Source organism: Triticum aestivum, chromosome 7A, assembly GCF_018294505.1.
Source record: "Triticum aestivum cultivar Chinese Spring chromosome 7A, IWGSC CS RefSeq v2.1, whole genome shotgun sequence".
NCBI classification, from domain to species: domain Eukaryota; kingdom Viridiplantae; phylum Streptophyta; class Magnoliopsida; order Poales; family Poaceae; genus Triticum; species Triticum aestivum.
Window position 1 is genome coordinate 663,432,069 of NC_057812.1, and position 15,255 is coordinate 663,447,323.

Genomic DNA, 15,255 nt, shown 5'->3' on the forward strand with positions numbered 1-15,255 from the left:
TCCTTCCTTCATGTGCCATTTACATCAATCCAACCCCTCTTTTGTTGTCACATCTGAATTGAAGTCTATCTTTGTTACGACTGTCCTTTTTGCGTGTTCACCTGACTCTTTTCCTCATGCAGGATGGACTGTGGCTTTCACGCGCTGGAATACTTTGCAAAGTGGGAAGGCAGAATTGTCCCCCCTATCATAGCTGCAACGGTCGTTGAGCTTCGGAAAATCTACACATGGAACTGGTTGACGAATGAAGATTTCAACAAGCGGTCCGGAGCACGCGAGTTCGTGGAGGAAGCTGTCAAGAAAGTCATCAAGAATTACAAGTGATCACGTGGCGTTACACACTGGACGCATACCTTACATTCTGTTGCTGAGGAATGTAAGGTACTATCTCTTTGTTTCTCGTTGAAAACTATGTTTGTGTGCTATGTTATGACTGCAACCCCGCGTAGCCTAACTATGTAGTGGTGGTGTGTGAGCGACATTTGAATAGTTTCTGTAATATATGTGTGGACATGAACCTATTTTAGGCATTACAGCAGATATGTTTTTATGTTTGTCATTATTACAACGGTTTCATCGTTTCTAGCACCGGTTTGCTGTTTCGAATGCGTCTACGATGTTTTAAAAAATATGGCAAATGTAGTTCATCAGACATGGGTAGTGAAAGTCATCGTCGTTTTTCATTTTGGCTGTTTTGCTTCTTCTTTTTCATCGCTAACTGCACCGGCTAGCATGGGTAGGTTGATCATGTAGCCACAACCTTTGCTGCGGTTTATGCACGTTACGCTTTTTCCAACTTGTTTCCCATACATTGCACACAACACACTATGTGTCTCTAAACCGCGTCGTATTTTCATGGAAATATATGCCATGCAAAGTCATCGGGAATACCATGGCATATTTTCAGTACAGCTAACATGGCAGATACAGTACAAACAACATGGCAGATCCAGCATAATTAACATGGCAGATACAGTACAACTAACATGGCAGATCCAGTACAACTAAAATGGCAGATCCAGCACAACTAGCATGGCATATTTAGTATAAAATAGCATGGCATATTTAGTATAAAATAGCATGGCAGACTAACTACACATAATATGGCAGATTAACTACACATAACATGGCAGATTAAGTACCCATAACATGGCAACTGCATTTATCCATTCAATGAATTTTCTTTCCACTTCTGATGCCCCTCAAGAGTCATTCTCACAATTTTTTTAAAAAAAATTCTCATCATCTAGGGTACAAAACAAAACGACCACAAGGACCATGTCACATCGCCCCAATTTTTGCTCATGGATTCCCCGCCCCTTTCTTCGTTTTCTTGTGTTTTGCTTGGATCTCCAATCCCGACTTGTACCTTATCTCTCTTGGACGACCCTTGGTGATGGAACGGGGTGGGTTCCTGACCTGGGTCTGTGTGCTTGCTGTTCCAGATCCTATCTCCGAGTTTTCAGATGATGGCCCCGTGGATGAAGGCACACTTGATGTGCGGGGGAACCGGTGTAAGGCTTCCTCAGCTTTCCTCTTCTTGATCTCATCAAGCTCTCTTTTCAGTGCCTTCCTGTGTTTTTCTGCGACTCTCGCTGTCTCATCACTCTTGCACGCTTCATCAATTAGCTCAACATAGTTCTTTGTCAGCACAACGTGCCTCACGGCTTCCATGGTTGACTCAGGTCTCTCGTCATGCACAGCTAGAACTGCGTGTGTTGTCTGCGGCGCCAACGCGTCGTCAGCGTCCCAAGTCCATCGCCGCCTTATGAAATGGCGGGGCATCCGTGTCACAGCGTTCATGTCCATTACAGTATGTGACAGCACACAATGCCGTCCCGTTCGAACTTGCAGCATTGGCAGTAGTACTCGCCTTCGCCTATCGAGGCTTTGACGAAGTAGTTCCTTCCTTTGTCTGGGTCTTCAGGTTTTGAATCTGACATGCCCAAAATAGAACACACCTTGAATGTATGTTCGTCCACCTGGAAAGCCGTGAACATGCTGGCACGCTTTATTTCTTCTTGGAATCTGCAAGTTTTGTGTGTTTTCTGTTAAACTATTGTGCGCTCTTTTCTCGTACCACCTTATTTGTCATGGAAATAGAAATACATTTTGTTTGAACATGGCAAACATAGTTCATTGAACATGGCAAATATAGTACGTTGAACATGGCAAATGCAGTACACTAGACATGGCAAATGCAGTACACTAGACATGGCAACTGTAGTACATTTTCAACTGGACATCGTCATTTTTCCACACCAACATTCCCCAATGGAAGCACATTGCATAAAACATGGCAACTGCCCTTTTATTTAAACATGGCATCTACATTTGAGTAAACATGGCAATTGCATTTCAACAAACATGGCAGATGTATTTTATTAAACATGGCAACTGCATTTCAGCATATGTGTCGCCAATATAACATTTTTTCCAGTTGACATTGGCATTTGCATGCCAACATGCCCCAATGGAAGCACAGTGCATTAAACATGGCAACTGCACTTCATTCAACAAGGAAACTGCACCCGAGCAAGCATGGCAAAACATAATTTTCATTGAACATGGCAACATGCAGCTGAGTAAGCATGGCAAACAGTATTTCATTAAACATGGCAACTGCATATCATGGCAACTGCATTGCACTCTATAAGGCACCTACTGACTTGGTGCTTTTTTTGCAAATAAGACGGTAACGCAACTGACTTACTTGTTAAAAATCTTGTTGGTGTATATCTTGCTCATTTGCCTCTCTATCGGTAAATACGTTAGCAATTTTGGCTGCTTTAGTGTCGTGGTCGCTTCTTGCTGCAGCTCAGATCCCAGAATTTTTTGTTGCAAAGTTGTGTACTGCTTGGCAAACTGTAGCAATGAGTTGCCAGGGCTGACGTACCGCTTCAAAACAGCATTGAACCCCTCGCTGCGCTGCGTAGTCTGCAGAAAGGGGAAGAAGCACTGCATGAAGTAGGCCGGCACCCAGTACATTCGCTTCTCCCATAGGCTAACAAGAGTCTCGTTGTCTTGGACTTGATGTGTTTCAGTCATGGCCATCCAGCTCCTTTCAAACTCCTCCACCGTCAAGCTGTGGTCCACGCACAGCTCGAATGCCTTGTGAAGCTCTGGACGGTCAGCAAAGAACGGTCCTAGCGTCTCCTCAGCCTTCTTTATAATGTGCCACCTGTAGTGCCTGCGCACTGCCAACGGAAAGACCTCCTCTATGCCTGCACGCATGCTGAAATCTTGGTATGTTATTATGTTCATTGGAGCAAGTCCATCCATGCACTCCAAGAAGGTCTTGAATAGCCAAACGTACCCATCCGTGTCTTCGTTCCGGACGAGCCCGCAGCTGAACTGCAACGACTGATTGTGGTTATTTATTCCTATGAACGGAGTGCATGGCATCTTGTACATATTGGTGAGGTACGTCTCGTCGAATGAAATGCAATCTCGGAAATGTTTGTAGGCTCTCCTTGCAGCACCATCCACCCAATACATGTTCCTGACACGGTCCTCATCGTCCAACCTTATCCTATAGAAGAAATCTGGATCTTCCTTGGCTTTCGCATCGAAGTAGGCAATGTGGCCTCTATGTCTACCAACTTGCTCTCTCTACGGTACCTGGCCTGTAGGTTTGTGACGTCAGCTGGTATGTACTGCATGCTACTCAGAGTCCCCTTTTTGCTGTGGATGAGAGATAGTATCTGCACCATTCTTGATGGACCGACGTTACAATCATGTAGCAGCTTTACGAATTGCCTTTCGACGGGGGTGAACCCTCTGTGGGCGGTCAGAAATTTCACCAGGTCGAACTTCTTTATAAGTTGGTGGTTGTGCTCGTCAAAATATTCATTGACCACCCACTGTGCTCCATCTACATTTAGCTTACACCGGACAGGGCACTCAGTCTTGAGAATGATACCTCTCTTTCGTTCCGGAACGACAGGCGCATCGCCTTTCCCCTTCTTGTTCCTCCGCGCCTTGTGGCACCTCATCTCACCTCTGCCGTACTCGTTAGTTTTCTTAATTTTCCTATGGTACTCGGTGTTGACCGCAAATCCATGGAACTTTGCATATGTTTGGTAGTATTCCTTTGCTGCTTCGAACGATTCAAATCTCTGCCCAATGTACGGTGGCTGAGGTACCACAATCTCTGATTGCCCACCATCTTCATCCCCTTGTGCGCCGTCGTCAGTTTCATCATTCACTTCAGTATCGGCAGCAGTCCCATCCACCTGAGTGTTGCTAGTGCTTGTGTTCAAAGGGGTGCTTGCCGGCATTGCTGGAATGATTGCCATTCCCGACTCTGACTCGAAATTGTTTGCGGCATGATTGTCTGCTGGCTGGTGGAACGCGTCTTCCGTGCGTTCAGAGCTCCCCGCAGTAGATGTTCCTGTGGCACTGTGCATTGTAGTTGTAGGTTCTGTAATAGGAAAAAACAGGTATGAGAGTAAGATTTTTGTGTTGGATAACATGTGTATCGCAACGGATCACACCATCTTCGAGTGATTTGGCATGACATCATTTCAGACAGCAAGTCGTGAGTCTGCGCGTGGACATGTACGGCAGTTGTAGCTGTCCAGTCATGGCAGGTACTGTTCAACAAACATGGCAACTATTGTTTTGCCTACAAATAACTACAAATAGAAAATGTAGCGCTGTTTTTTTTTGGTTCAGATTTTTCCTTTTTACCTTGTTGTGCTGTATTTGACCATCTTGTGTGGTCTGTGACACCGTAATGACGTGCTCCACCTGCAATTTGTGAAGCTTGCCAGGAGACGTTTGCCGGGTCACCGCCAGCGTAATAACCTATAAGCATAGTAGTGGTTGGTCAATTCGTGGCAAATGCAGTTTGTGCTAGCACGACAACTGCAGTTGCCCCTTACGTGGCAACCGCAGTTTTTACTTGCATGGCAACTGAAGTTGCATCGGTATGGCAACCGCAGTTATTCCTAGATGGCAACTGTAGTTCTCATGGCATGGCAACTGCAGTTGTTCCTCCATGGCAACTGCAGGTGTGCAGGGATGGCAACAACAGTTGTCCACGGACGACAAGTGTAGTTTTTAATCCATGGCAATTGTAGATGTCCAGTCATGGCAACTTGTAGTTGTCAACTATGCTCCTTGTGCTAACTGAGCATCCGCAACTTCACTATTTTTATGGACTCACCTGTGTACGACGTCGATGGCAGGTACATGGGTGCTGCCTGATGCCACGTGCTGCATGAAGGCTCTGCATTTTTCACCCGTGATAACTCGTGAGTCCTTTTGCCATCTTTTTTCATGTTCATTTTTCATGTCCACAACAGTACGTGCTCTTTTTTCGTTTTGCATTACCTTGATTAGCCATACTAGCTAGTTGAAGTTGGCTGCCCGTACATTTATCAGCGTTAGCGCCTTGTGACTGAACTTGCCACGGGGGACCCCTAAGAGTGTTCTGGTCATAAGAACCTGCATAAAAAATGATAGTGCACGACATAAGTAGAATGTCATCTTCATCGTGGCGAATATGGCAACTGTTCTCTTCATTGTTTAGCACGCATCATACCTACGCCTGCATACTATTCTAGTAGTGGCAGCAACGGCCCCGCAGAGATGAGCTGACTGTACTCTGATGCATCCAAAGGGGGCGTTTCTGGCTTTTGAGAACCCCAAGCATCAGTGCCATCTTCGTGATTCATTCTTTCCGTGTCTCGCTTCTTTCCGATGTGTTCTCAATCACTGGATGAACAAGAAGGCATCAACAATCCACAAAAAAATTTATCATTGTGTTGCTTGCATGTAGAAGTTAACACGTCAGTGTTATCACATTTTCATGCATAGGCAACCAACATATCATGGCTAGTAGGACATGCACATCCACTATCTTTTCTAAAATCTGGGTGCTAGCTATCCTTTTGATTCGATGGCATCAGCCTCTACAATAGGATGGCAAGCAATAAGTTGACATGGTGGCAGTTGAAGACAATGATTGGTGGCAATTGATGTTAGACACCAATGGCAATTAATTTCCACACCCCCCCATTACTTCAAATTTCTCAATTTTCTCTCCCTTTTTATGGATTCCTGCACATCCATTCATTTACCAACTATGTACATCAATCTAGTGAGAACTTACGGTTATCTCTAGCATATTTACATGGCAGATCTAGTGCATTCTGCTTGGCAACTGTGAAGACACACAACTTATGTAGTGTTTCACCGCTGTAGGATGGATCTAGTTGCCAACTTCGTCGGTAATTTTGCAATTTTCTGCCCATAAAGAAGGATGAGAAGCAGTAGGGAGATCGGGAGATTCACCTGCTTTTAGCTGGTCGTCTTTGGAGGGCGTTGTTGGAGTGAGGGATGGGGGGGTGGGATGGGGTGGGGGAGATAAGGGGTGTGGTTTGCGGTGGGAACGCACTACGGATCTGCCCTGGTTGCCATGGCAACCAGAGATGGCCGGCGACGGAGGTCGGGGTTCGACAAGCGGGGGACGAGGGCGGCAGACGAGAGAGGGGACGAGGCCGGGAACGGCTGGGTCGTGCGGGCAGCGGGTCGTCTTGCCCGGACGAGGCAGTGCAGGCGGGGTTGCCACACAGTGGACGTGCGGCCGCGCTTTTATGCGCGCGGACGGGGTCGTGCGGGCGGGTTCCCGTTCATGCTACACGAGGCGTGCAGGCGGGTTCCCGTCCACGCCACACGTGTGGCAGTTAACGCGACCCTTTCTTTTTAGACATACATCCGGACTCCGCCTCGTGATTTTTAGTAGCCCACAAGGCCCATGCGTCCGCCCGTATCGTCCCCTTTCCTTCCCACCCCCCCTCCGATCTCCATCAACCGGAGCCGCCGTGCTTCCTCCTTCCGCCTGCACACGCTTCGACCCCGGCGGCCGCTTGCGGCGCGTCGCCACCTACCTCGCCCTTCGTTCCGCTGCTCAGGTGAGGCCCTCGCCAGTCCAAGGTTTCGCGTCACATCGTTCCCCGTTCGCCCTTCACTCCGCCCTCTTTTCCCCTTCGCCAAACCCCAGCGGCTGCGGCGCAGCGGCGGCGATTCGCCGACCGGATTTCAGGGGCCCCATCTGATGACCACCCGTACGTGCAGGTCCCCGCTCCCCAGTCCAGCACAGGGAGGGGGGCAATGGAAGGACCATCTGATTCTGACGGCCAAGTGATCCCGTCCACCGCAGGAGACCCTCACCTCAACAGCTCGGCCGCGCCCACGGACGCCGCCGGCAGCGGCTCGCAGCACGTGGCGACGCTCCGGAAGCTGCTGTTCCGGAGGATGCTGGTCGGGGTGAACGACGGCCGCTACTTCCTGGGGCTGTTCCACTGCGTCGACAAGCAGGGGAACATAATCCTGCAGGACGCGGTGGAGTACCGCAGCGCGCGCCGCTCCTCCCCGTCGGCGCCCAAGGAGGAGCGGTGCCTCGGGCTCATCCTGATCCCGGCGTCCTGCCGCTCCTCCTGCCATGTCGACTGCTTCATCGAAGAGCAGATGGCCCTGCTGTCCCTGTGCAAGTGAAGGATGCTTCTGAATTTTCTTTCTTCTTCTGGTTTCTCAAGCTGTGTAACTTGGATGAATCTGTGCTTGGAGAGTGGAGACCTTTCTGTGACTGTTATTTGTAATCGGTTCTGCCATATTGGACTTGCCCTGCATATTTTTTGTTATTTCAGCTAGTACAAGCTTGTATTCATATTTCAGTTCCATGGGAAAAAGTGCCACCCCTTAAATCTTCATCAATCAGTGTCACTGACTCTGAGTTCTTCAATCAACTACTATAGATATTGTACATAAATTCGATAACTGGTGACATATACAAGTTCATACCTTAACTTTGGATTAAGTGATCAAGTGAAATTACTCTGGCTGGTGCAATCCTGATGCATACACGATTGCACAACAGACAGAAAGATTGTTTTGATCTTTTATGTAAAGAGTATTTTTAGTTGGTCTTTTCAGTCTTCTGCTGTGAAGGTTCGTGGTAACTGCCAAAATGCCCATGGTGGATACGATTCTAACAGTAATCACACTGGTCAAAATAGTGCCTTAAAAAAAAAAGAACAACTGCAAAACAACAGCTAAGGAATACTTGTGTGATTGTATTAGTCTCTCAAGAGCTGCTTAACTGTAATAATACATGAATCAGACAATGGCAGCTAGGGAAAATAGCAGTATACAGCGTTTACTTTCCCCATTCTATCACAAGTTCCACTCTCCGATGAACGGCTAATGGATACATGTGCCGTCGAGCCACTTGAGAGAAGGGCTGAGGGTCATCACAACAGTGGTGAAGCTATCCTTGTCCGCGACCGCATTTCCCTTGATGTCAAGCTGCACCAGGTTCACGGATTTGAAGAAGAGTATGGCGTCCCAGAACTCCTCCACGTTGACGCTTTTCTTTCGGCACTCCTCGAAGGCTTCGCACCGTTCGACTTTGTGTGAAAACGGAGATGAGCACATATACCGTGTTGTGTCGATCGGGTGAGCTCCGATCTCATTGAAAGACAAATCCAACGCTTTCAAGGAAACTATCTTGGTCAGGGGTTCGAGTGACGTGAAACTGCTGATCTGGTTGTTGCTGATGTTCAGGCACACAAGCTGCTGCAAGGCCTCCAAACCTGAAAAGGTCAAGAATTTAGTTTCTTGTAGACATTGCACCGTGAAGATTATTCATCAGATACCAGCTTCTAACTCAAGCAATTTACCTTTGGCGGTAGCTATTAGCTTAATGCAACTGTAAATTGTGTTTGCTTTCCAGGTGCCATAGTAACACTAAACTGATAAGTATAAAAAATGCCTCTAAAGTACAGACCAGAGTTATAAGATTTTAATATCTGACCTTCAATGGATCTGAGCTTATTATGGCTTAGGTCCAGCATTTGAACCCACAACATGCGTTCAGTAAATCCAATGCGTGTTAAAGACAATCTGCAAAGTTGCACATGGTTTAATGTGGCTGAATTTGATCTAACTTGGACTGAACAGTACTTCATGAAAGTCTCCATGTCACATGTTAGCTGCACCAAAAGGAAAAGTTAGATGGCTACAAAATAAGATTCATAAAATGATATAATAACATGAACAGACCATCTTTTACTGCAAAATGCGAACTAATCAAACTCCGCCATTTCCGACACTATTATCTTTCTAACTTGATTAACCATAGTCCCAAAAGGTGTTACAAATATCACACGGTTAATTCAAATTTTGATAAGCTCAAAGTATCACCAGATCAAAGTGTGAATTAGTTTACCTGGATTACTATATGCTTTCAAGAACTATGCAGATGATAAGAATATACATTGATTAATTGGGTTTAGCACAGTACGGTTACTAAAGGTGCAATTTGCACTTATTTAACATTACAGCCTCATTATTATAAGTGCGGAAAAAGAAAGGCCTTAACTACATGTGGGATAAAAGAACTTGTAAACAACAATGAATCTAAAGTTGTCAAAATGGTGAAATGAATGTTTTTAGGTACACGATTCCGCAAATATTAGAAGCTTCCATTATTTTTCATAAGAACCAAGTAAGCTGAGCGATACTAAATTGTCTAGATCTTCTATTAAGCAAACTGTTTTCAAACATTTTCCATGTTACCTGATCCATTAGGACTAAGCTCCGCTCATCTTCATAATACCTTTTATGAGAAGGATCCAAATTAATCAAGTCACTGAAGAACCCTAGCGCCTCTTCGCAATATCCCTTCCTTTCAATCAAAGAACTTCCTCGGGACTTTATTGCAGCGCAAGCAAGCAATAGCCGTGCTAGTGTCAACTTCGCAAATTTACTGTGGAAGAGAGTATGATGTGAAAATGGAGGTCAAATGCATTAATCAGCTGATGAAAAAGGTAATGTAGAGCCTAACCTATTCTCATCAGGTAAATCTCTGAAAAGGTCGATTTCATCAGATAGTCTATCCAAATTCCATCTTGACTCCTCTTGAACCAAGGCACTAGTGATATTTAGCTGATCAAAAGCAACACAGCTGGGTTTCCCATGAGACTGGAATGATTCTGAGCTACTCCAGGAGATTGGGTCATGAAACAAATCGGTATCATGTGCTTCGTCATTATTGTTGCCCAGTTCAATGGTAAATGTAAAATGTACAGGGCAATTGCAGTGAGAGCCACTTCTTGACATGATATCATCTGGGCAGGGTATGCTTACTTCAACAGAAAATTGCTGTGAAGTGCTACAATCTTTGTTTCTAATTTCAAGATATGTGGCCCAACAATTGGAATACCCGGAGTCGGTTATCACGAGGGGCCTCCATTGAAGATCCTTATCAAACACAAAATCAGAATTTAACTTCACATTTGTTGGATTTAATCCTTTGACGGGATCATTGAAATAAAGCACAATGGGTATAATCCCTTCCTTCAAAGAGTAACAACAAATGGAGCTCGGGGAAGACACCATGTTCTGGTCCTCATTTTTCCTGGCCGAACATAAACTGAGCTTTGCACCATTAGAAGGCCAAGATGAAATCAGCTGTGGGTTATCAGGCGTAGATGTCTGAGCTAAAAGCCAGAGGTGATAGAACCAACCGCTTTGGTCACTAGGGTCTGTGAAAAGTGCCTGAATCACAAGTTCAAACTCCTCTGAAAAGATCTTCTGCTTTGACTCAAAACCTTCACTTCGTTGGATTAGCAGATTGGACAGAAGTATACTGCAATACACCACGTGAGATATTGTACACATTACTACATATATGAAATAAACAAGGTTGAGATAATACAATGTATACATTACTCAAAACGTGGAAAACTAGTCAAACAATGTAAGCATCTTCAGTTAAGCCTGAATCATAAGAAACTAGGTCCTCAGGTTATCCTTTGCTATTTTACATCATATTCACTGAAATTTCTATGGATCAAATATCAATCCAGTTGCCAATATAGTTGTGCATCTCTCACTATAGGAAAAAAAATGATTTAGGGTAGCTTATAAATTGATAAATTCTCATCCAGGCACCAAAATGGACTTGTGGGAAGACATCTAGATCAGACATCCATTAACAGTTACATACCTACGATTATGCCATGCTGAGTAATTACTGAAATTTTCACTGATCTTATCCATTGTGTACTGAAGCTCTTTCTCTTCTGGCACTCCCATAAATTTTGCAAGGAACCTGTGAATGGCGGAAATCAGTTCAAGTAGGCAGGCATTATCTTAGCATTAATTTCTAATAAGAATAAATTTACCTGCGGTAATTCCATCCGTGGAAATTCCTCGCATCCACCTTCAACAGTTTATCCAAGAGGCCGTATTCACGCTTGAAATCCACAGGGGCAAGCTTTTGGTTCAGTAACCACTTGCGATGATACCATGCTCCATAGGACTTTGGGTTCTGCCTCAGAGCAAGCTCCACCTTCAAAATTTCAAATTCCACAGCTGATGATCATCAAGCAATCGACTACACTCAAACTTGAAACAACTAAAGCACAAAACATAGGACAATTCCGATACAATGTTCAGCCCGATGGATCGGAACTTACTACTCTGAGCTCGTTGTCAACAGTAGACTTGATGGCCTCTGGGTCAGAAAGCTCCTTGAGGTTGTGCTGCAGCGCGAGCTTCCTGTAGTTCCACGCCGTGTAGGCCTCCGGGTTTATCTCGAGAAGCTTGAAGCTCAGCCCCAGCGCCTCCTCAGTGTACCTACATATACACCCAGAAAGGTTGGCTCATCATTATGGTACTATTACTAAGCACGACGGCAAAAATCTGGATCTTGTATCTAGTATCTTCTGCTACATTGGCTCCCTCGTGCTGATGACGAAGAAAACAAACGGCAAAATCTACAGCAGCGGACAAGAGGACCTGATCTCCCTCGCTGCGATGGGGTAAGCGACTCGTCGGAGTTCGATCTCGCGAGAGACTAGGCAGGGCCCTAGAGCGAGGGGCGGGAGGGGGAAGGGGAGGCTTACGTGTAGGTGTGGTGGTTGTGGAGGACCTGGACCTGGAGTTCCCGGAGCTTGGCGGCCTTCGCCGCCGCCGCCGCGTCGTCCTCCGGCTGCTTCGGCCGGCGGGGCTGGCCGTGCATCTCGTTGCTTCTCCGGTGACGGCTGGGGTCGCGGGGAGTTGGATCTCGAGCAGAGAAGAGTTCTCCTACAGTGGGGTAAACGGGTTTTGCACATGCGCCCTTCCCATCATCCGTAATTGTAATCCGGTGATGTAATTGCACAGCAGCCGCCATAAAACCTTTGATCCCAACCACTTTCTTTAGAAGATATGAAAAATTGGTGTAATTGAAATTTCTACAAAAATACAAAATTTCAAACACAGTACATTCGCAGACGCTCATACACTCACTCCTACGAATGCACGCATACACACCCTATCCCTATGAGCACATCCGAGGCGTCGTATCCTATGAATCCAGCCATATTTATGCATCCCTGCATCCGCTCTTTATCAGTCGTTTGATGAAAATCTTCTGTTTGATGTGCGTCCAGCCATAATCTGGATCTTGTATCTAGTATCTTCTGTTTGCATGATAAAATAAAAGCTCTTGTTTACTCTCAAGAAAATACAGTAGTGTTTTACTTTCTTGGCTAGGAATTGATCTTGTACTGGAAATGACAGTGTAAACATGTTTGCATGATAGAATAAAAGCTCTTGTTTACTCTCAGGAAAATAGTGTTTTACTTTCTTTGGTGAATGCAATCGTTGAGGTTCATGTGTATTCATAAGCTGAATTGTTTCTTGCATAATTCATACCGCAATTTGGTTCACAAGTCTTATATACTGCGACCACATGCTTACATCCAGTACATCCTACTTCTACCACTAATCAGCTAACATCCCAAATTAGCTGATGAGTGGTTGAACTGAACACTCCTTATAGAACAAAATAAATGGATGGGCTCACAGTCTGGCTAAGTTTCTTAGACATGAATTTCTCCTATGTGATAGCAGTTGCTCCTTGGTATAACAGAATGAAAGCACGTTCAGATTATGAGAACATAATTTATTATGGTGCCCCTGCTAGTTGGTACACTCCATTTAACTTGCAACTGGTTAAAGAAAATAAGAAAAAGACAGTTTGACAAAAGACATATTCTCATTCATTACAAGAATTCAGTACATACAAGAATCAAAATTGAGCTTGCGAACTATTGCCCAATTCCCTAGCTGCACATGCATGAACATTATAAGTCGTCCTAAAGCGAGATGTTCATATTCATGTTCTGTAGTGTTAGGATCCAGCTACTAGATTCTAGGAGTGAGCATTCAGACAGCTGCACAACAATCAGACAGAAGGTGCAAGATCTCATGCTCCAGATACTCCAAAAGCGACTTGTGAGCATCAACAGAACACTCTATTATCACAGCTGCTGATCATTCAGACAGAAGGTGCAAGCGCCACTGACATTTGTGAGAAACCCAAGGAAAGATCCTTCCAGGAGCGCACAAAAGAATTGTGTGATTCAAAAACCAGGCAAACTTTCACTGGTCTCTCGTGCAAGTATTGTTCAGTTGAGATCCCATGAGTAGCAGCACAAAAGCAGAGGAATCCGGACCAAATGTGTCACGAGCTTCAACAATGCAAGTGAACCATGCTAATTCATGACCTGTTACTACCCCATCACTTGTTGTAAACATTTGTAGCTGTGGATAATATAATTGAGGAGTCAAAACCCATTTCCTAGTAAGTAATCATCCTTGTGACTGATGGGTGGGGATACGATCTGCACATAGCCTCCTTCTGAAATAATAATAGCAGGTCAAGAAGAGATGGCAACTGAAACCAAGCATTACATAGTTGCAGCAAAAGAACAAAGAACATCCTGCAATTGCTTATACTGAAGATTCCCATACAAATGGACCAGAAAATGCTTGTGTTCAGAACTGGAAATTGCTTGCGGCAGATAGCAAGGATACCAATAGCGCAATAACAGATCACTATGGAGTTGGCCTGAAGATTGTCCTCGCCCATATCAGGGAATTTTATGATGGGTTTGCTCACAACTAGATGCCAAGGCAATTAGGCAAAGCGCAGGGTTGCCTCTTGATTTATGGAGGATGGAGGATGAACATGTTCATCTCGATTGCTGTGGAAGCAGATTCACCATCCCTGGCAGCAGTAGCCGCCATAGTGATCGGTTGCGGCGTATCGTACGAGGGTGATTCGTTGGTAGATGCATTCCGTCGTGTCCAATGGCCGCCGGTGGGATGCACAGGTTGCAACATGATTAGGGATTGGCCGATTGGGAGAGAAACGACTGGGAGTAGTGAACTAGGAGGGCTGCCATCGGCTGAGGAATTTTTTAGAAAATTTACAGGGTGACTTAGCTGGCTGCGGGCGTTTTTGTGCAAAAAAGAGAGCGGACGCACATCAAACAAAAGATTTTGATCAAACGGCTGATGAAGAGCGGATGCAGGGATGCACAAATATGGCTGGATTCATAGGATACGATGCCCACATCCGAAGGACTGAGCCAGCACATCATCTTTAGATTCACGAAGTCGTCACAGACGCCTTCATACTTGTAACGCCCCGAGACCGATGTGCCACGTGTCGTCCAGTTATTCGCTGTTGTTGCCTTGTCATTTCTTGCGTGTCATGCATTGCATATCATGTCATCATGTGCATTTCATTTGCATACGTGTTCGTCTCATGCATCCGAGCATTTTCCCCGTTGTCCGTTTTGCATTCCGGCGTTCCGTTCTCATTCGGTGGTCATTTCTACCTTTCTTTTGTGTGCGGGTATTTAACATTTCCGGATTGGACCGAGACTTGCCATGCGGCCTTGGTTTACTACCGGTAGACCGCCTGTCAAGTTTCGTACCATTTGGACTTCGTTTGATGCTCCAACGGTTAACCGATGGACCGATAAGGCCTCGTGTGTGTTGCAGCCCAACACCCCTCCATTTTGGCCCAAAACCCACCTAAACCCTCTCCATCATCTCGGTCGTTCGATCACGATCGCGTGGCCGAAAACTGCACCTCATTTGGACTCTCCTAGCTCCCTCTACCTATAAATATGTGCAACCCTTCCAAATTCGCGGACGAAACCCTAGTATTCTTCATCCTCGCGCCGTCGGACACGTCCACGCCGAGCCGGACATGTCCGCCGCCCGCTGCCACCTCACTCTGGCCAATCCGGCCTCGCCACGTCAGCCGAGCCGCCGGCGCGCCCAATCACGCGCTACCACGTCGCCAGCGCCGCGCCCTCCTCTCTCCTCCGCCGCCGCGGCCCGAGGGAGCCCAGATCGGGCCCGCCCTGGGCCAGATCGGGCCGCCGCCACCCTAGCGCCTCC

At 45.9% G+C, this 15,255-nt stretch overlaps 2 protein-coding genes across 2 annotated transcripts; one reads left to right on the forward strand and one right to left on the reverse strand.

Annotated features, from left to right (window-relative positions):
• The first annotated feature begins 6,758 nt into the window (after positions 1–6,758).
• On the forward strand, positions 6,759–7,725 carry LOC123154422 (uncharacterized). Its single transcript, XM_044573164.1, has 2 exons — positions 6,759–6,920; positions 7,084–7,725. The coding sequence occupies exon 2, from the start codon at positions 7,120–7,122 to the stop codon at positions 7,501–7,503; it is 384 nt and encodes a 127-aa protein (XP_044429099.1). The 5' UTR covers positions 6,759–6,920; positions 7,084–7,119; the 3' UTR covers positions 7,504–7,725.
• A 336-nt stretch (positions 7,726–8,061) lies between these two features.
• LOC123149079 (geranylgeranyl transferase type-2 subunit alpha 1) lies at positions 8,062–12,140 on the reverse strand. Its single transcript, XM_044568610.1, has 8 exons — positions 11,919–12,140; positions 11,490–11,649; positions 11,196–11,362; positions 11,018–11,122; positions 9,854–10,657; positions 9,586–9,775; positions 8,822–8,999; positions 8,062–8,600 (listed from the first exon to the last, which is right to left on the reverse strand). Exons 1-8 carry the CDS (start codon positions 12,032–12,034, stop codon positions 8,209–8,211), a joined length of 2,112 nt encoding a protein of 703 aa, XP_044424545.1. The 5' UTR covers positions 12,035–12,140; the 3' UTR covers positions 8,062–8,208.
• Between the last annotated feature and the right edge of the window lie 3,115 nt (positions 12,141–15,255).

Coding starts and splice junctions, on each gene's coding strand:
- LOC123154422 (XM_044573164.1), top strand. CDS start 7,120: ATGGAAGGACCATCTGATTCTGACGGCCAAGTGATCCCGTCCACCGCA.
- LOC123149079 (XM_044568610.1), bottom strand. CDS start 12,034: ATGCACGGCCAGCCCCGCCGGCCGAAGCAGCCGGAGGACGACGCGGCG. Junction 11,650..11,918: donor CACAACCACCACACCTACAC/GTAAGCCTCCCC, acceptor GTGTATATGTAG/GTACACTGAGGAGGCGCTGG. Junction 11,363..11,489: donor TTGACAACGAGCTCAGAGTA/GTAAGTTCCGAT, acceptor GAAATTTTGAAG/GTGGAGCTTGCTCTGAGGCA.